At 43.3% G+C, this 21211-nt stretch overlaps 1 protein-coding gene across 2 annotated transcripts in view; it reads left to right on the plus strand.

Moving 5' to 3' along the window:
* Positions 1-3792: 3792 nt before the first annotated feature.
* AOX1 (aldehyde oxidase 1) overlaps positions 3793-21211 on the plus strand; it is a 67045-nt gene continuing 49626 nt past the window's right edge. For both annotated transcript variants that reach the window (XR_011472376.1, XM_070421790.1), the window contains exons 1-12: positions 3793-4109; positions 8589-8646; positions 10709-10805; positions 12856-12964; positions 14930-15056; positions 15370-15431; positions 16608-16697; positions 17534-17614; positions 18208-18352; positions 19511-19603; positions 20541-20692; positions 20885-20978. Coding sequence is in view for 1 of the 2 variants with exons in the window: in XM_070421790.1 (XP_070277891.1) it covers positions 4065-4109; positions 8589-8646; positions 10709-10805; positions 12856-12964; positions 14930-15056; positions 15370-15431; positions 16608-16697; positions 17534-17614; positions 18208-18352; positions 19511-19603; positions 20541-20692; positions 20885-20978 (1153 nt within the window). In the remaining variant the exon portion in view is untranslated. The remainder of the gene's footprint in view (positions 4110-8588; positions 8647-10708; positions 10806-12855; positions 12965-14929; positions 15057-15369; positions 15432-16607; positions 16698-17533; positions 17615-18207; positions 18353-19510; positions 19604-20540; positions 20693-20884; positions 20979-21211) is intronic.

Below are 21211 nucleotides of genomic sequence, written 5' to 3' on the forward strand. Positions count from 1 at the left end.
TTATTTCTTTTATTTTTTTAATACATTTTTTAAAGTATTACACATGTCTCCTTTTTCCCCCATTGACCTCTCCCCAGCCGTTCCCACCCTCCCAGCACATGCTCTCACCCCCACCCCCGACTGTCTGTGTTTTTGGGTTATGCTCTCATGCAAGCATACAAGTCCTTTGGTTGATCTCTTACTCCTCACCTCCTGCCTTCCCTTGTAAGTTGGACAGTCTGGTGCTTCTATGTCTCTGGTTCTATTTTTGTTCATCAGTTTATGTTGTTGATTATATTCCACAAATGAGTGAGATCATGTGATATTTATCTTTCTCCAACTGGCTTATTTCACTTAGCATAATGCTCTCCAGGTCCATCCATGCTGTTGCAAATGGTAAGAGTACCTTTTTTAAAGCAGTGTAGTATTCCATTGTGTAGATGTACCACAGTTTTTTAATTCGCACATCTACTGATGGGCATTTAGGCTGTTTCCAAATCTTAGCTATTGTAAATTGTGCTGCTATGAACAGAGGAGTGCATATATCCTTTCTGATTGGTATTTCTGATTTCTTGGGATATATTCCTGGAAGTGGGATCACTGGGTCAAATGGGAGTTCCATTTTTAATTTTTTGAGGAAACTCCATACTGTTTTCCACAGTGGCTGCACCAGTCTGCATTCCCACCAGCAGTGCATGAGGGTTTCTTTTTCTCCACATCCTCGCCAGCACTTGTCCTTTGTTGATGATAGCCATTCTGGCAGGTGTGAGATGGTACCTCATTGTTGTTTTGATTTGCATTTCTTGGATGATTAGTGACTTTGAGCATGTTTCCATATGTCTCTTGGCTTTCTGAATGTCCTCTTTTGAAAAGTGTCTATTTAGGTCCTTTGCCCATTTTTTGATTGGATTGTTTATCTTCCTTTTGTTAAGTTGTATGAGTTCCCTATAAATTTTGGAGATTAAACCCTTATCAGATATAACATTGGCAAATATGTTCTCCCATGCTGTGGGCTCTCGTTTTGTTGATGGTTTCTTTTGCTGTGCAGAAACTTTTCATTTTGATGTCCCATTTGTTTATTTTCTACTTAGTTTCCATTGTCCTATGTGCTGTATCGGTAGTTATTGCTACGATATATATCTGATACTTTGCTGCCTATAGATTCTTCTAAGATTTTTATGGTTTCCTGTCTTATGTTTAAGTCCTTTAATCCATTTTGAGTTTATTTTGTTTATGGTGTAAGTTGGTCTAGTTTCATTTTTTTGCATGTATCTGTCCAATTTTCCCAACACCATTTACTGAAGAAACTTTCTTAACTCCATTGTATGCTCTTGCCTCCTTTGCCAGATATTAATTGAGCATAATGTTTTGGGTCGATTTCTGGGTTCTCTGTTCTGTTCCATTGGTCTGTATATCTGTTCTTGTGCCAGCACCAAGCTGTTTTGAGAACAGTGGCTTTGTAATACAGCTTGATATCTGGTATTGTGATCCCTCCTACTTTGTTCTTCTTTCTCAGGAATGCTGTACCTATTCTGGCTCTTTTTTTATTCCATATGAATTTTTGGAGAGTTTGTTCTAAGTCTGTGAAATATGCCATTGGTATTTTAATGGGGATTGCATTGAATCTATAGGTTGCTTTGGGTAGTATGGACATTTTTATGATGTTGATTCTACCAATCCATGAACACGGTATGTTCTTCCATCTGTTTATGTCTTCCTCTATCTCTTTTTTCAGTGTCTTGTAGTTTTCCGAGTACAGGTCATTTACCTCCTTAATTAAGTTTGTTCCTAGGTATCTTAATTTTTTTTTGGTGCAATGGTAAATAGGATTATTTTTTTAGTTTCTCTTTCTGTGAGTTCATTATTGGTGTATAAAAAGGCTATAGATTTCTGGGTGTAAATTTTGTATCCTGCTACATTGCCGAATTCATTTATTAAGTCCAATAGTTTTTTGATGGAGTCTTTACTATGTACAGTATCATCCTATTCCTTATTTCTATTTTTCCTCTTTCTGTGAGTTTGTCTTCTTTTCTCTTTCCTATGCAAATTATTTCCCATCTTACGTAGTCAGATTTAGCAAACTTTATCTTGTTGCTGATGGATTTGGTCACAGTAAGAACTATTTTCCTGTTCCCAGATTATAAACACATTTCCCTGTGGTTTCATTTTGTTTTTATATTTACATTCCTGATTCACATATATTTTGTTGTATGGTGTGAAGTATAATGGTATGGTCTGCGGTTTAATCTTTTTCAAACTGACTTCCCATTAATTAAAAAGTCCATGTTCTCCACTACTGATTTGAAATGCCACCTTTTTAAATGTTGTATTCCCATGTGCACTTAAATTTATTTCTCAATTTTCTGTCTAGTCTGTCTTTCTGTGCCCCACTACCATCTCTTTAAGTTACAGAGACTTTAGGGGAATTTCAAAGTTTCCCTCATAGAGGTTTTATACATTTGTTGATAGATTTATGCCTAGGTATTTTAGTTTTTTCTTGCTAATACCTACAGGATCTTCTCTTTGATTCTTCTAATTGATTATTGTTTTCATATATGAAAACTGTTGATTTTTGTATGTTAATTATTATGTATAGTCTGTAGTATCTTCCAGACCTGTCTCCTGAAACTCAAGTTAGCTTTTCCTCTTCCTTTCCCTCAATTCTTATGCTGCTCTTTGCATTCTCTTGTCTAATTGGGTAGCTGTTGCCTTGAGTAAATATTAAATAGTAGGAATAGTGGTTTTCATGTCTGTTGTTCCTGATTTTCATGGGAATGTCTCTGGTTTTACCCCATTGAATAAAACGCCAGGTTTTGAGCTGATGTATATTTATAATCACATAAAGTATTTATTCTTGTTACTTTATTGCGCACTTTTTAAAAAATCATGAATAATTGTTGAATTTTGCCAAGTGACTTCTGACCTTGACTGAGATTGTGTTAGGGTCCCGCCAAGGGAAGAAAAGACAATTATTTTATAAGTTGCTAACCAAATACTAGAGAACTGACAAGAACTGAAGAGGCAAAAGGGACCAGCGGAATATCTAGGAGCAAGAGAAACGGATGGGATTGAAACCAAAAGCCTCGGAGGCTGAGCTCCAGGACCGGGGAAGGCGTGCCACTGGCCGGTGCTGTCTCCCTGAAGGGCTATGGCAATTGTGGTGGAGACTGTGAAAAAGCTGCGACCCGGAGCCAGCGGTTGCTCCTGAAGCAGTTGCTCCTCCAGTGATGCAGCAGGAATCAGAAGCAATCAAGGTTGGAAATGTCGCCCTCCTCCTCCATGCTTTCAGGATGCAGTACCTAAACTAGTCTGGAAAAGAACCAGTTTTGCTTGATTTGAATTTTTAAGAGGTGTCATAGCACAGATTTCAAAAATGTAGAGATAGACCCACAAAGTTAACTGCGGTAAATTCTAACTTGTAGGCAGGCTTATGAGTGATTTTTATTTTTATGCTTTTCAACACTTTCCATGTTTTTTAAAAGTTCTCCAAATGTTTTACACCTCTTGATATTTACTAGGTGAACTTTGTGGTTATTTACTAGATAAACCGTGAATAGTGATAAAACTTTTTAAAAAGTTTATATTAAGGTAGCTGTTGATTTTGAAAATAAACTTGGGTACTTATTTATAAAACTGAGCTAAAGTTGCAAAACCATTCGTACAGTTGGAACAAATGTGATTGTTTATTAACTGAAGGGCACCCGCGGGCGGGTGGGAGGGAGGGAAAGTACAAAGAAACCTGCTGCTCCCGGCCTGGGCGTCCAGCTGGCAGCCACTCAGAATATGTCATCACACTGGACCTGCCAGGGGCAGGAGGGGGCACAGAGCTGAGCACCAGCCAGGCCAGGAGGTGACGGGCTCCGCCCATTATTTCAGGCCAGAGTCCAGCGCCAGTGACGTGCCAGCATCTCGGGGAAGTTGATCTGGAAGGCGCTCGCACAACTTTTGGATCTTAATCTGGACTTTCTGCATCCGTCTTGGCCGGACTTCCGGCTGCAGCTGTCCCGTCTCACTCTCCAGGTCAGCGTCGCAGGGTCCCAGGTGCCAGCGACCCCCCTCGGAGCCCTCAGACCCGAGCCTCCGCCATGGACGGGGCGTCCGAGCTGCTCTTCTACGTGAACGGCCGCAAGGTGAGCTCGCCGCGGGACTGGGCACCGGGCCCTGGGTACCGCAGGGAGGGCTCCTGCCGGTTTGCAAGTGGATTTGCCCGAGCGCCCCCACCCCTGCCCCAGGGGCAGGGAGAGCCTGAGTGTGTGGGGACAGCACCTTCCAGAAGTTCCTTTCCCCTCTCAGTCCAGGACGCACAGGCCATTACCCCCCTCACCCCATAAACAAGAAGAGAAATAGCTATTCTTACTCATGGAGGTCAGCACCCCCAACTCTTCCCTCCCTGAAACCCCTGGGAAAAATGTCTTTCAATAGACTGAAAACGGTCTATCAGGGCTGAGCCTCAGCTGGGGAGGAGGTGGAGGGGGGGGGGGGGGGGAGGCGGGAGAGAGGTGGATGAGCAGGGAGCAATTTAGAGTTGGGACAGCGCCATGGAGTTGAACTAGTTCAGACCACTCCCGACATTCCTCAGATAAGGAAATTCTAGTTCTGAAGTCACAGACAGTTCCTGGCAGAGCTGAGTCCCTGCTGGGCTCTGAGGATTGGTCTTCAGGGGGTTCACAGCTGGTGTGGCATCTGTCCCCTCAGAGCCCAGCTCACCCTGCAGAACCCCGGCGGTTCCAGGCAGTGTCAAAGCCCCAGGGCACCCTTTAAAACACTTGCCCAAGCTCTGACACACAGACCATGGCCTGTCACTCTTAATGTTATCCCAGCATCTTGGCATCGTTTTGCAAGGGGGAAACTGAGGCAGGAAGGGTAAGGGACTACCTGAAGAGCTGACCACCAAGCCGTGCTACTTGCATTCCCACGTGCCAGCGCCTTCAGAGCCACCTGCCACCCCTGCTTCTGCTCACAGATGCCACAGCACTTCCCCCACTGGTGCGAGGGACCCCCCAGGAAGCGGAGGGGGGTCAGGACCAGGGCCCTGAGCCTTTGTAGTTCTGTGTTACTTTCCTTAAAGAGGACTGCTCCCCGCGTTCAAAGGCACAGGTTGTAGAGGCCGGCACAGGTTGAAGCCGGCCTCTGCCCCGCTGTCTGATTTCCCACGAGATAAGATGAGCTTGCTGTTCCCAATCTGTAGAGTAACATATGGCAATGGGAGGAAGTATTATGTCACTCTTTCTTCTTTGGCATAACTGAATGGTATATTAAGGACAACTGGCCTTTTTATTTAAACAAGTAAGGGTTTGCCCTAGCTGGTTTGGCTCAGTGGATAGAGCATTGGCCTTCAGACTGAAGGGTCCCGGGTTCGATTCTGGTCAAGGGCACATGCCTGGGTTGCTGGCTCCATCCCGAGTAGGAGGCATGCAGCAGGCAGCCAATCAATGATTCTCTCTCATCATTGGTGTTTCTAATCTTTCTTTCCCTCTCCCTTCCTCTCTGACATCAACAAAAATATATTTAAAAAACAAAAACAGACTTGCCAGTGAAAGGAAGCTTAGAAGCCAATTAGGAGATTCTCAGTGATGTGATTGGCCTCTGGTCTGTGATTTTTGAGAAATCCCCCAAGATTCCAAAAGGTGTGGTTGAGCAGGGTCTAAGACCATTGCCATTGGTCTTAGTTGAGATTTAGTTGCAGAGAGATGTCTGAAGACTGCCTTGCTCTACCAGGGCCCCCAGAACAGGCATCCAATTAACATGGAGTTTAAGGGGCAAGAGCCCATGAGTGGATCATACCCTAAATGCCAGTCTCCAATACAACTCTGGGGATAGACACTGTGGAACTTGCCTAGAAGATTTAGTGTCACCTTCTTTCTTTTTCCTCTGCTGCTGTTAATATGTTGCCTCATGGTCTAAAAGGGCTGCTGGAGTTCTAGCCATTTCATCCCTATTCCAGGCAGCAGGAAGGAAGAAAGGGAGAATGCATGCTGGGTAGACAACCAACAGTTTCTGCCACCATTATTGGCACTTCTCTACTTGTCTTTCTTCTGTCCAGATGTTCCAGCCTGTGAAAAATCACCCCTTCCTCCTCAGAGTTCTCCTAGCAAATTGTATATATCATGTTCAAGTGACTCATTTAAATTTATTAGCATTTATTATATCACCAACACCTAGCTCAGTGTTTGGCACAAAGAAGAATAGCAGAAGGTGGTTTCTCTCAGGGATCAAGAAAGACTTATACATTGCAAGTAATTGTGATGCAGGTAAAACATTCTGTGAGAGGTGTGTGGACATTCCCACGGGAGCACAGAAGAGGATGGCTCCCTGAGCAGAGTGGGGAGGGGGTAGTAGACAGCAGCACCCCAAAAAGGAGAGAGTATTTGAGCAGGGATTTGAATGGCATACAGAATTCTGTCGAGTTAGAAGAATCAGAGGACTTCTGGGACAGAAGGAATTCTATCAGCACCTGTAGTGAAGGGTAAAGGTCTGTGCACTGCTGGGATTGGCCGGCTCTTCCACGTGATTGGACTTCAAGATACTTCAAGATGGGTTGAGTGGCTGGAGATGATGGGCAGTGTATCAAAGAGGCCTTTTAGGCTATTCTGAGAAGTTTGAGCCTCTTGTATTCCAGGTTGTTGTTTTTTTATATTTTTTTTATTGCTTTAAGAGAGGAAGGAAAAGGGAGAGAAAGATAGAAACATCAGTGATGAGAGAGAATCATTGATCGGCTGCCTCCTGCATGTGCCACACTGGGGATCGAGCCTGAAATCCAGGCATGTGCCCTGATTGGGAATTGAACTGTGACCTCCTGGTTTATAGGTTGATGCTCAACCACTGAGTCACACCAGCCACGCATATCCAGGTACTCTTGAATGTAAATTCACCCAATACCCACTCAGTGTGCTCATTATAGATGCACATTTTCTGGTTCCCTCTCCCAGAAAGTCTGATTCCATAAGGTTTCATTTTAACAAGTACCGTGAGTGACTGAGGAATTCACAGCATGGCAGTTTGGCAGCTGGGGGTGTGTGTTGAATTTAGGCAGATACAGGAGATGATCAGACTTGGATTTTAGGGAGGACACTCTGGCAGTGGTATAGAGGGTGACATCGCGGGTGCCAAGAATGGAGGCAGGAGGCCTGTTAGGGAACTGTTGTAATTGTTCAGGCAGTCGGTAATAAGGGCTGATTTCGAGGAATGGCTGTAGAAGTGAAAGGTGTTCAGAGAATCATTTTGGAAGTATACGTGGCAGGACTTGGCAACCCTGATTATGGCAGATCAAAAGAAAGGAAAAGTTTAAAATAGCTAAAAATTCTAATCTTAGATGACCTAGCAGATGGTGAGGCCATTAAATGAATTGGGGAAAGTAAGCAAAATAAAGTTTTCCATTTGAGGGTCAATTTAGTTTGGCTTGCTTAGGGTGCTCCTCTGTATTACAGTATGTGTACACACACACACACACACACGCACACACCACATCTTCCTTACTGTATACAGACTCTCTAGGACCTATATCTAACCTTGGCAATTGGCACATGTCTTTCTTTGCTGGGTGTATGGCCACTTAAAATTAAGGGTAAGGAGGCATCCATAGAATAAGCATTGTCGTTTCCTCATCTACTTCCTGGAAGGGAACATTAGTGAAACAAGATGGAAGGGGAACTCTACTTCTGACTTGTGGAGTAAGCCATGCTTTTATTTGTGAATCTGAGAGAAATCCAATTCTTTAATCAAAAGAGAGAGAACTTGATCACTTTGGAAAACATAACCAATGGTGACATTTCAATCATGCCACATCTGTGTGCTCCGTCCTACTGCTGTGCTGCTCACAGCCTTGCTTCCCAGGGTGTCTTTGCTTTCCCATCTTTGTATCACTTGGCACACGCATTTTTAAAAAATATATTTCTTTATTGATTTCAGAGAGGAAGGGAGAGGGAGAGAGAGATAGAAACATCAGTGATGAGAGAGAATCATTGATCGGCTGCCTTCTTCACACCCTCAACTGGGGATCGAGCCCACAATCCAGGCATGTGCCCTTGGCCGGAATCGAACCTGAGACCCTTCAGCCTGCAGACCAACGATCTATCCACTGAGCTAAACCAGCTAGTGCGGCACACACATTTTATCTTCTTCTTTGTTTTTGTTTTATTTGTGGGCAATGGTTGATTGTGATCTCCTTTTGGAAACTTGTTCTTTGAACATGATAAGCAAGTGGGTCTTAAAAAAACTATCAATTTCTCAGAAGCTATTCTATTCCAACAGCTTCTCTCTCTTTCTCTCTCTCTCTCTCTCTCTCTCTCTCTCTCTCTCTCTCTCTCTCTCTCTCTCTCCATTCTTTTATACTAATATATTATCCGTTTTAGACTTTCTAGCAGAAGCTGAACAGAAGTCACTAGTGTTCCTACTAATAGAACCAACCACTGCCTTGGAGAACAGTGTATAGTGATGATTCAGCACCAAGGACAGTGACGAAGTGGTGATGGGGCCCAAGATTCAGACCTTACACTTAAGAGAGTTAATTAATATGTGTTTCCATCAAATTAACATAAGCCTGCTATAACAAAAATGACACAAGCTCTCTCAAATGTGTGTGCCTAACTCTTATTTTCCTTCCGGTGCAGGTGATAGAAAAAAATGTTGATCCTGAAACAATGCTGTTACCATATCTGAGAAAGAAGCGTATCCTTTCCTTTGCTTTGTGCTTGTGTGTGTTTGGAGGTAGGGGTAGGGATGGGGGGTTCTGACAGCCTCATCAGGTGATATTTAAAATATCTTTTATAAAAAATATTTTTATTGATTTCAGAGAGGAAGACAGAGAGAGATAGAAACATCAATGATGAGAGACAATCATTGATTGGCCACCTCCTGCACACCCCCCACTGGGGACAGAGCCCACAACACGGGCATGTGCCCTGACCCTCCTGGTACATAGGTCGATGCTCAACCACTGAGCCATGCTGGCTGGGCTCAAATATCTTTTTAAAGCCATACTGAGTCATATATTCTCTACTATTGCAGTTTTATGTTCTTTGAGAAAGTCTTACATTGTAGTTTTGTAGGCAGTGCACAGTTGAGACTGTCAGAAGAACCAGCTTCTTTCCCATCTGTTTTGGCACTTACTATACTGTATAGGTGGAGAAGCTAGCGATGGGAATGAAAACAATGGATGCTGAAAGGCTTAATTAAGCATCCTTTAGAATCAAGAGTCACAATATTGACATTCTGTCTTTGAGGACTAATCATCATGCCCATCAGAAAAAGAGAGCACAGAAATCTCCTGAAACAAAAGGAAAAGAACAATGGAGAAATCAAGCCTGAGAATGGTACCTTAGAAAAACTTTCTAAAAAGTCATCTAAGGAATGGATTCTTAGCCTTCTAGGCATGAACTACAGTGTGCTCCCAGAGTTCTGTAGACCCCATTAAATTATATACAAAATTATGTGACAGTGGGAGTTGGTACATTTCTCTCTCCTGGAGAGAGTGAAATTCCCCAAAGAGTAGACAACTCAAAAAGCATCAATAATTATCCTCTGGAAGTCATTTAAGATCTTGGGATGTAAAAACAATGAACACTGATTTCTTGGTTATCCATGGTATTAATGTGTAATATTTCATATTCAGTTCATTTGTGAGTGACAGAAAATCCCCAATAGCAATAAACAAGATAGAAAATAGACATTTATTCCTTTCTCATTGTATTAGTTCAGGTCCTCCGGGAAGCAGAGACTAAAAAAATGGGATTAAATGTGCAAGAGTCTTATTAAATGAAATGCCAGAGTGAAAGGAAATGGGGAGGGAGCCAGTGACAACTGGAGGGTAGATTTCAGAGTGTGGCTGCTGGGCCTCTTGGTCAGTACCCTCCCTGTTGAAGTAGGTGTGTGAGGCACATTCTCATGGCTATCCTACTCCCATAGAGGCATCCCAAATGTAGGTATATCAGGCCTAGTAAAGCAGTGTCACAACGTAATCAGGGAACCAAGCTCCTTATATCTTGCCGTTCCCCCTCTCCCACCTCAGCATGCAGCTTTCTCCTCCTGGTCAGAGATGACTATTGAGGCCCAGCCATCATATCTGAATTCCAGCAAATAGAAAGAAGTAAGGGATGAAGAAACAGGCACCCTTCTCCTTTTGAAAGGACATTTTCCTTCTGGAAGTCATATTGGCCACCATTGTTGATAACTCTATCTAGCTGCAGAGGAAGCTTGCAAAAATATTTTTTTTTATCCTGGGAAACCATGTGTGTAGCTAAAAATTGAGGATTTTATAACCGAGGAAGAAAGATATTGGGGAACAACCAATAGTTTCTGCCACCAAGAAGCAGAGAAATATGGCCAACATGGATAATGTGATAGAAATATTTCAAGAATTATTTACACGTTGACATTTTACTTTGTATGCCATCAGAGACACAGATGAGGTTGAGAACAAATGTACAATATACTCATACTTTCAAATATTTAAGCCCTTATGTATATAGACTCTTCCTTTTCTTAGTTTGGCCCAATTTTTGGCAACCTGAGGCCCAGTTGTTTTTGAAAAGGAGGAAACTAGATATAATGCACAAATGAAAATTAAGAATTTACATCATTCTAAATAATAGCATCCATACAGCCATCATTTGGTAATTATGTATTAATTTAACTATATATATAAGTCTTTGGTAGTGTTGTCTCCTAAGATCAGTTCTATCTGGAAAGAGAATTATGAAAAACACGTTATCCTTAACTGTGCTTTTCCCAGTTCGACTCACAGGAACTAAGTATGGCTGTGGAGGGGGAGGCTGTGGTGCCTGCACAGTGATGATATCACGATATAACCCCGTTACCAAGAGGATAAGGTACCTGTCAGCAAAGTGCAGATATGGTTGATTTTTTGTAGTTTTGAACTTTGTTTTATTCCTTTAGTTGGTAAATATGCACTGAGCACCTACTATGTGACAGGAACTATGTTAGATACTGGAGACACAGTGACAAGACAAACATTATCCCAGGAATATGAATGGATTATTAAAAATGTGCCATCAATGAGGATAACATGTAGCCAAAGAATCCCCCATTGAAAGTTAAAAGGCTGTCTGACACCCTGTGCTGTCTGGGAGGAAAGGAGGGCTCAAATGGCAGGGGAGAATAATGCCATCATCACACTCTTATATCACTATTACGGCCTACTAATGATCCCCTTGCTCCCACCCTTGCCCCAATATATAGTACCTTCTTCATACATCACTCAGAGAGATGTGTTTCAAGTATAAATCAGATCACAACACTCTCATACTTCAAAATCACCAATGGCTTACCATTACATTTAACATCTCTTTCTTGTTTGCCAAGTTTCTTGGATTTGTGGGTTGATGTCTTCTATCAGCTTTGGAAACTTCCCAAGTCATTATCTCTTCAAATATTTATTTTCTCTCTCCCTTCCCCTGCATCTCTAATTATGCACATATTACAGCATTTTACATCATTCCATAGATCTCAGATGAGGGCAAAGGATCTGAGCACTGGTGAGACTTCAGAGATCTGTCTGTGTTCCACAGCCAAGCCAACTTATCTGTATACATAGGTATTGTCTATCTTCCCTCCACTAAACTATACACTCTACAAGAGAAGGGGTTTTATCCAATGAATCCTAGCATCTGGAACTGCCTGACACATGGTAGGCACTCAGAAGCATACTGCATATACTGTTTAGAAATCTGTACATTCTCATGAATATCTTTTGAAAGTAATAAATATAATTTTAATGGTTAGGTATGTTCCATTGCTGAGTGCACCAAAATCAATCCCCAAATACTAATCACTTAGATTGTTTTCAGTTCTTTATTATTATAGGCAATGTGTCAATGATATATACATATATCTGTGACAGTCCATAGAGATGGAATTTCAGAGTAAAAGAGTGTGTATGTATCTGAAAAGTTTTTATGCCTTCCAGTGAAATGTCTCCCAGGAGAGCTCTATCAATTTACATTGTTATTCAACAGTACATGAGTCTCTTTTTTCCAAATTTTTGCTAATGATGCATATTACACTTTTGAAAAATATTTGTCATTTTCCTTGATTTAAAAAATGGTGTTTCTCATTGCTTAATTTGAATTTCTCTTGGTTATTTTGAAGTTGAACATATATTTCATGTGCTTATTGGCCATTTGTAATTCTGTTTGGTGAATGAGAACATTTTAGTTGTCATTTTTGAGTTGGACATTTCCAAGCAGTAGGTTTTATGGGATTGAGGAGTTCCGTATCGCACACCCTATTTCTTCTGAAGCACAATTTCAAATTCACTGTATTCCCCAACCAACCCCTGGCTCAGCACCTGCCCAGAAGATGGAATATGCTCTAGCTCAGTGGTTCTCAACCTGTGGGTCGCGACCCCTTTGGCAGTCAAATGACCCTTTCATAAGGGTCGCCTAAGACCATCCTGCATATCAGATATTTACATTACGATTCATAACAGTAGCAACATTACAGTTATGAAGTAGCAACAAAAATAATTTTATGGTTGGATCACAACATGAGGAACTGTATTTAAAGGGCCAGAAGGTTGAGAACCACTGCTCTAGCTGATTAATCGCAGGTGACTACAGAGGAGAATGTCAGCCCCTCATCCATGAGAAAAACAACAAAAGTGAGTGGGTCCTGTTCTGGAGTCAGAATTTGGACGTCTAATGAATCCTGTCTCTGATGCTCCAGTTGTGTCCCCAAGCAAGCCACTCTGACCCTCAGATTCTACTTTTGTAAAATGAACGTGAGCTAAGGATAAAATGTATATGCAAACAAAGCCTGGAACATTCTTCCAAACTTTCCACATTGGAGGTGCTCAGTGAATGTTCAGTCCCCTTCCCCATTGGCTATGATTAATCTGTGCTTTTCTTTTGCATTCTGAAGACATTACCCAGCCAACGCCTGTCTGATGCCCATCTGTTCTGTGTACGGCGCTGCTGTCACCACAGTGGAAGGCATAGGCAGCACCAGGACCAGGATTCACCCAGTTCAGGTGAGAGTGGGCCTCTTCAGGGGATTCCTGGGCTTTGAAAACCATTAATGTCATGATGAGCCCCTGAGATTAATATAGTCGAGCAGCCTGGGTCCTCCTGCTTGGTCAGCCGACAGATGAAATCCAGCTGGGGACCAGGAGGGGAACCTGGGCCACATGGATGTTTTGTGCCTGATGTTTTCCGAAGACTAGAGGACTTGGTTAAAAACAAACAGACACTGACCTCACTGGGTTTTTTTTTTTTTTTTAAAGATTTATTTATTTATTTTAAAATTATCTTTATTGTTGAAAGTATTACAGATGTCCTCCTTTTTCCCCCATTGACACCTTCTAGCCCGCACCACCACCCCAAGGCCTTCACCACCCTATCAAATATGTCCATGGGTTATGCATATATGCATACAAGTTCTTTGGTTAATCGTTTCCCACCCACCCACCCACCCTCCCCACCTTCCCTCTGAGACTCATCAGTCTGTTTTCTATGTTCTAATTAAATGGCACCTATCCACTATCCGCTTTGCATCTTCCAACCTTACAAAGAAACGAGAGCTCTGTGCATTGAGGAATATAATTTTATTGTTTTTTTATAAAGTGGAAAACAACATGATTTTAAAGCTGAATGACCATCTCAGCTACCAAAAAGATTTAAGTGTAGGACTTGTTCAGAAGACAGGTAATAGGAATTGTTGATGAATTTGGAGGTTTTTTTCTCCTAAGGCAGCACCTTCTTAGAACTTTGCCTCAAGTGAAAGGGCACCTCTGACTCCTGAGTCTTTTCGTTATTTATGCATTTGCCACAAAAATGCTGGTACTACATGTTTTTCTCTAAGTTGATAAGGGTCACTTATGAGGAGAGGGCTGAAGAGGGGAAAGATTGAGGTGACAAAGAAAATGGCCAAACTTCAAACTCTCAGGATTTGAAGGAATCGTGGGTTCTGTTTATGTTCTATGAAACCCCACTACCTAGAGGGTGTGAATTCTGCCTGGACACCCTGGTGAGACTTCCCTATTCACAGGCATGACAACACTTTCATTTAGTCACTGCTGTTCCTCTCCTGGTTACAATGTAGCCAGAAGACAGCTTCCAAAAGGAGGTTGCAACTTTGACGTTAGATTCCAAGGAGAACATGCTGGGGGCGGGAAAGGGTTGGAAGGAAAATAAAAGCAATACTTCCTTCTTGATTGCTTTCAGGATCAATAATGGTGCTTTGTAAACAAACTTCTCTGTGCCAAAGTATTAGGGCAGTAGTGGGCAGGAAATACTTGGAGGTTTGTTTGTTGTTTGTTTTCCCCCCTCAACTTGGGTATAATTCGGTTCATTTTCTGAAAGACTTCCAGGGAGTAACCTTGGAATCACTTTATCTCAGTGATTCCCATTCGGGACTACAAATTGAAACCACCTGGGAATCTTTATTATTATTATTATTAAATATATTCTTATTGATTTTAGAGAGGAATGGAGAGGGAGAGATAGAAACATTAATGATGAGAGAGAATCATTGATTGACTGCCTCCTACACGACCCCTACTGGGGATGGAGCCCACAACCCAAGCATGTGCCCTGACTGGGAATCAAACCATGATCTCCTGGTTCATAGGTCGATGCTCAACCACTGAGCCACACCAGACGGGCAACCTGGGAAGCTTTATATGTCTGTGTCACACCCCTGGGGATTCTCAGTCAGTTGATCTTGGGTGTGCTGCTTTTGGACATGTTTAAACTCCCCTGTTGATTCTGAAAGCTGAGAACCTTGAATGAAGCTCAAAAGCTGGTGAGGACGAGTATGCCTGGCCACTTAGCCTAAGAAAGTGAGACCCCTAGGATGAGAAGGATCTCCTGGGGCCTCTTCTCCAACCCCAATGTGCGTACGATTCGCCTGGGGCTCCTGTCAAAAGGCAGGTGTGATTCAGTAGGTCTGGGGTGGGGCCCCAGATTCTGCATGTCCATACCTCCTGTGCCTCCAGGAGAGGATCGCCAGGTGCCACGGCACGCAGTGTGGCTTCTGCACCCCTGGGATGGTGATGTCCATCTACACGCTGCTGAGGAACCACCTGGATCCCACCCTGGACCAGTTAACTGATGCCCTGGGTGGTAGGTTATATGTATGTGTGCTTCCGTTTTTGAATGATGATGATGATGATGAACACTAATGTTGGACACCTGCCGTGTGCCACACGCTGTATTAAATGCTATGTAAAGATGATCTCATTTGCTCTTTGCAGTAACTTTATATATCAACCAAATATCCCAAGTTGCTGATAAAAAACTCTGACTTTGTAGATTAGGTGCACTGAAATGTCAAATAGACTTTTTTCTAGGATGGGGGCCTTACTGCCATCATGATTGGCAGTCTGTGCCTCTCTTTAGGTTCCTTGATTGACAGAGCTGGGTGTTTCTCCTTCAGGTAACCTGTGCCGTTGCACTGGATACAGGCCCATCATTGATGCATGCAAGACTTTCTGTAACGTGAGTAGAAAGGAACATATTAGTAAGTGTATTTTTTCCCAATGAAACAGAACAGTAGGGTTGTGAGGTGTGACTTGGGGAATAGCCATTTGTACTGATTCAGGGCTACTTTTTATCTCAAAGCCTATAACGGTGTTATCTGATCTTGGGCACGGTGCTTACCCTCGTTCACTGGCCTGGCCCTGCTACTCACGTAGTGAGCACTAAGCACTTTGATGTTGGCTGTGGTCATTGTTCCTGACCTGTTTGCCTGACTCGGATACCCCGCCATGGTGCTCCTGCAGCCCCCTGTGCGTGCCCCTGTCACAGCGTTGGTCACATGATGGGGCAGTTGCCCATTTGCTCTTCTGCCTGTTCATCAGACTTTGGTCTGCCTGACAGTAGAGGCCATGTGTCTCCAAACTGGACACCATTCCCCGAGTGAGTGACCACTCAATCATTGTTTGTTGAATGAATAAATGAACAAATGACCTTGAAATGAGGGACATAAGATTGCCCTTTGGAAGTTAAACTATGACATCAGTACATCATAAATAAGGTCAGAGTGATAATAATGCTTGTTAACATTTTTATTAATAAAATAAAAAATATTACTATGAAAAACCATTGTTAATATTTATTGCTATGTGCCAGACTTTGTTATACGATCTTTTTTTTTTTTAATATATTTTATTGATTTTTTACAGAGAGGAGGGGAGAGGGATAGAGAGTTAGAAACATCAATGAGAGAGAAACATCAATCAGCTGCCTCTTGCACGCCCCCTACTGGGGATGTGCCCGCAACCAAGGTACATGCCCTTGACCGGAATCGAACCTGGGACCCTTGAGTCCTCAGGCAGACGCTCTATCCGCTGAGCCAAACCGGTTAGGGCTGTTATACGATCTTTAAATTATGGTGACAATAGTTAATAATACTGTGTTGTGTGTTTGAGATTTGCTAAGAGACTTGACCTTAAGTGTTCTCACCACACACACACAATGGTAATTATGTGTGATAATAAGTGTGTTAATTAACTGACTGTGATAATCATTTAACAAAATATACATATATCAAATCATCACACTGTACACTTTAAATGTATACAATTTTATTTATTAATTATACATCAAGAAAGCTGAAAAAATTCTTAGTAGAATCAGCAATAAATTCTCCGTTATTTATTTTTCACCCCCTAGACTTCTGGCTGCTGCCAAAGTAAGGAGAATGGGGTTTGCTGTCTGAATCAAGGGCTAAACGGATTCCCAGAACTTGAGGAAGGAAATAAGGTCAGTGACATGTGCATTTTTTATAAGGGTTTCTCAGGACCTGGTCAGAGACCAGCTGACTTTTAGGAAGGATAAACAGCTGCCTGAGTTAAATTAATTGGAGGTGTGTCAGCATGTCCCCCTCTCCCATTCTCACTCTGTCTCTGCCATGTGCACACACAAATCTATCCTGACAACTGCATTCCTCATCCCAGATGTTACTCTCATTCAAAGCATAGCGATCTGTAGGAGAGAAAGCACATTGATATCTCAGTGTTTCTTAGTCTTTTTTTAAAAAAAGATATTTTTATTGATTTCAGAGAGGAAGGGAGAGGGAGAGAAGGATAGAAACATCAATGATGAGAGAGAATCATTGATCGGCTGCCTCTTGCACGTTCCCCACTGGGGATTGAGCCCACAACCCAGGCATGTACCCTGACTGGGAATCGAGCTGTGACCTCCACACCAGCCAGGCTCTTTCTTAGTCTTAAAAAAGCCTCCTTCAAGTCTTTTTTCAAGAATGAGAAGCATAGTGGAGATGTCAGGGTGATGAAAGAATAGGTGGCGATTCAGGGAGATATTCTTGGTCTCAGCTGTGACCTCTGCTTCCCCGAACTCCAGGTGAACACGCAGCAGGTGCAGGGCCTGGGGGCTCCCCACCACCCACGCTGATTGCTAAGGACCAGGTCTGTGTCAGAGCCCTTGACTCAGAGCCCAGGGTCTGTGGCTGGCCAGCTGCTTTCTGGTGTGTGTGTGCTGTGTGTCTGTTTTCTTCTGAGCTCATTCCACAAAGGATTGAAAGTACTGTTGTTCGAGTTGATGGATGACAGTTACTTATTGTACTTTCTCTTTTTAAGACAAGTTCAAAACTCTTCTCAGAAGAGGAGTTTCTGCCACTGGATCCAACTCAGGAATTGATTTTTCCTCCCGAGCTAATGGTAAGTGAAGGCAGCGCTGGCTTCGTCCTAGAGGAGTTCATGGTGAAATGGCAGGAAGGGTGTTTGCTGATGGATCCTCTCAAAGCTGATCGGCAACCAGGTAATATCCATCTGTCGTCCTCCACTCAAGGTCTAAAGAGCGTGGGACTGATGCAGAGAGGGGGGAGCAAGGAGGGGATCACCTGGAGGAGACAGTGACTGTAAGAAGCAGCAGTTAGTGTCCATAAAAAATGCTATGAAATGACATCACAACATTTGTGGACGTAGACATGTTTTCTACTTCCAGCAGAAAACCGAGTTTATTCCTCCATAGAATGTTGTGACAAAATTAAGCATGATGAAACCTCTGTGAACATTGAAATGAATTCCTTTAAGATATAAAAGCACCAAAAGGAGACACTGGAACAGATTCCAGAAGGAGTAAAATATTGCCCATTTTTATTCTGATTCCTAGTGAGGCTGTACTTTTAGGTCGTTTTTATTTATTTATTTTTTAATCTCCATTTTCTTTCCCTGTTTATACAAAGATGGAGCAAACCCAGGTGGAAACATGGTCATAAAGTAACCTCAAATCCCTACTGGTTTTTCACCAGATAATGGCTGAGAAACAACCACTGAGGACCAGGGTTTTTGCTGGCGAGAGAATGACGTGGATTTCCCCAGTGACCCTGAAGGAACTTCTGGAGGCTAAAGCCAAGTACCCCCAGGCCCCTGTCATCATGGGGAACACCTCTACAGGTATGCAGAACCCCATACCTCGGGGACTTCTTACAGGGAAACCAAGGGAAAGTGCTTTGGGGAAAAGAACCTCAGACATGCGCGTCTCAGGAGAAGCAGCCGGATTGAGTCTTGGCTTCCCCGGCATTGCTCACAAGACTCTCACAGCTTCCTGACATAAGTGATTCCTATTGTCCCTGTTGGGAGCCGTGTACAGAGCTGCACCAAGTTGTGGGGGGCGGCGGGGAGGGCTGCTTCCTAGCAAAGCAGGAGCAGCAGTTCCAGGGACGGCCGTCCTGTCCTTGTTCCCTGTGGAGGCCGATCTGGGCTCGTGTCTGAAATGGCTCTGCTTCCTCTCAGAGGTGTCTCAGTGGGTATCCGCTGCAGTTACGGGGTCCTCCTACTGTCCGCTCTGTAAACTCAGCTTGACCGCCTGCTTCTTTGAGGAGGCTCCCAGGGTCCTCCCAAGGGATTTTTAAAAATATACTTTTATTGATTTCAGAGAGGAAAGGGGAGAGAGAGAGATAGAAACATCAATGATGAGCCTGGCTGGTATGGTTCAGTGGTTGAGCATTGACCTATGAACCTGGAGATCACGGTTTGTTTCCGGTCAGAGCACATGCCCGGATTGCGGGCTCAATCCCAAGTAAGGGGGTATGCAGGAGGCAGCAGATCAATGATTCTCTCTCATCATTGATGTTTCTATCTCTTTCCCTCTCCCTTCCTCTCTGAAATCGATAAAAATATCTTAAGAAAAGAAACATCAAAGATGAGAGAGAATCATTGATCTGCTGCCTCCTACACACTCTACACCGGGAATCGACCCCACAACCCAGGCTTGTGCCCTGACCAGAAACAAAAACTGTGACCTCCCGGTCCATAGGTCAGTGCTCAACCACTGAGCAACACTGGCTGGGCCCAAAGGGAATTTTGAGTTGCCACACGTTGTCTTGGATTCATCAGCCAACTTTTCAGGCTGACAATGCAAAGGGTCCCCCATGCAGTGAAGATTCAGCTGGCTGTTCTCTGTGTGTGTGTGACTTGGCCATGAACAGACCAGTAGGAGGATATGTAGTTTTTATATATTTAAAGTCATCAGTTTGAATCCCAATTTCAAAATTAACAAGGCGGTTACCCCTTTATCCTAGTCTTCCTCTTTTTTTCTTTTTAATCCTGTAGGGCCAGAAGTGAAATTTAAAGGTGTCTTTCACCCAGTTATCATTTCTCCCGATAGAATTGAAGAACTGAATGTTGTAAATTCTGCAAATAATGGTGAGTTCTAAAGGTCCCTGTTTTCTTAGTTAAAATGAATGAATCAATTTATTTGCTTTGCCCAGCAGATAACGAGAAAAAGAATTACTCCAAAATATAACAGACAGAGAGATTCTTTTCTTATAAGAAGGTTAACATTCTGGAGGAGGCTCAGGGAAGAATTCTCTGTAATTTTATGAGCTACTAATAGTCTGAATAGTCAGCTTTTCTGAGGAACTTTCTGTGTGTGCCATATCGGAGAAACGTAACGACTCTTCCACAAAGGGCGCTGTGTAAGTGCTGGGCAGAAGACAGAGATGAGTGAACACAGTCTTTGCCTCCAGAAGCACAGGAGTAAGCAGAGCAAGTTTATGCATTAAGCAGCTGACAGATTCTTTTCATTCTGATATAGGAAATTGATTTAATGGCAAGGGTATAAATGAGAATTTGAAGCCTGGCTGTGGAGTCTAATTCTTGACTATCTATATCTATAATAATAAAAGCGTAATATGCAAATCGACCGAACAGCCGTCCGGATGACCTTCTGGACGAAGCCGGGGCTGCAGCTGTAGGATTGAGGCAGCTGCCGCGGCTGCAAAGGCCTACTCTTGCATGAATTTCATGCATCAGGCCTCTAGTGTCATATGTTAGCTGTAAAAAACTAGTCAAGTTCTTAACTGAGTCTCAGTTTCTTGGTCTGTGAAATAGGGCTAATGACATCTCAAAGCCTTGGGTGCAAGGCGATTCTGTGGAGCATTCAGTGGAGCACTTGACACAGCAAGTGCACAAAATGTTTAGCCGCCTTCACAGCCATCATCACCAACACCACTTCTGTCACCATCACAGGGCAGGGCAGCACGATGCAGCATGAAGGTCCTGTATCCGTAACCTGAAATCGAATGGACATCCCCGGCCAGCAGCGATCACACTGCATGACTTACAAATGGTTTCATTTCAGGGCTGACCTTAGGTGCCGGCCTCAGCCTGGCTCAGGTGAAGGACACCCTGGCTGCTGTGGTCCTGAAGCTCCCCGAGGAGAGGACACAAACATACCGCGCTCTCCTGAAGCAGCTGGGAACTCTGGCTGGAGCCCAGATCCGGAACATGGCTGTATGTATGCGGTGACAGTAAACTGGTGTGTGCCCCTTGCATGGCTGTCCCCACCCGACAAATCAGAACATTGTCACTCTTGTGGGACAGGCCGAAAGAATAGTTCTCCAAAGCCTTGCTTGATTCTTATTTGATCACTTGTGTTTCGATGATTGTACAACTGGCGTGAGAATGACTCATTGTTTTAAACAGTCTCTAGGGGGCCACATCGTGAGCAGGCATGTAGATTCCGATCTAAACCCCCTCCTGGCTGTGGGCGGCTGCACCCTCAACTTGCTATCGAAAGGTAGGTGACAGCTCCTTCGGAGGGTGATGAAATCGGCTCCTTCTACCCTTTGTTTCTCTGGGTGCAGGAAGCCCAGTTTTGAAAGTGACTCCCCTTTAGACTATTAATAATTCTCTCTGCCTTTCTGGAGGCTGGAAAGGTGGCCAGTCTGGTCCTAATTCTATGCACTTCCTGTGTCTCCCTCACTTTCTTTTTGGGGACTAGTGCTAGATATTTTCCCATCCTGGTCACCG

This window comes from Myotis yumanensis, unplaced genomic scaffold (genome assembly GCF_028538775.1).
Source record: "Myotis yumanensis isolate MYYU_CA2020_CCGP unplaced genomic scaffold, mMyoYum1.0.hap1 SCAF_8, whole genome shotgun sequence".
Lineage (NCBI taxonomy): Eukaryota > Metazoa > Chordata > Mammalia > Chiroptera > Vespertilionidae > Myotis > Myotis yumanensis.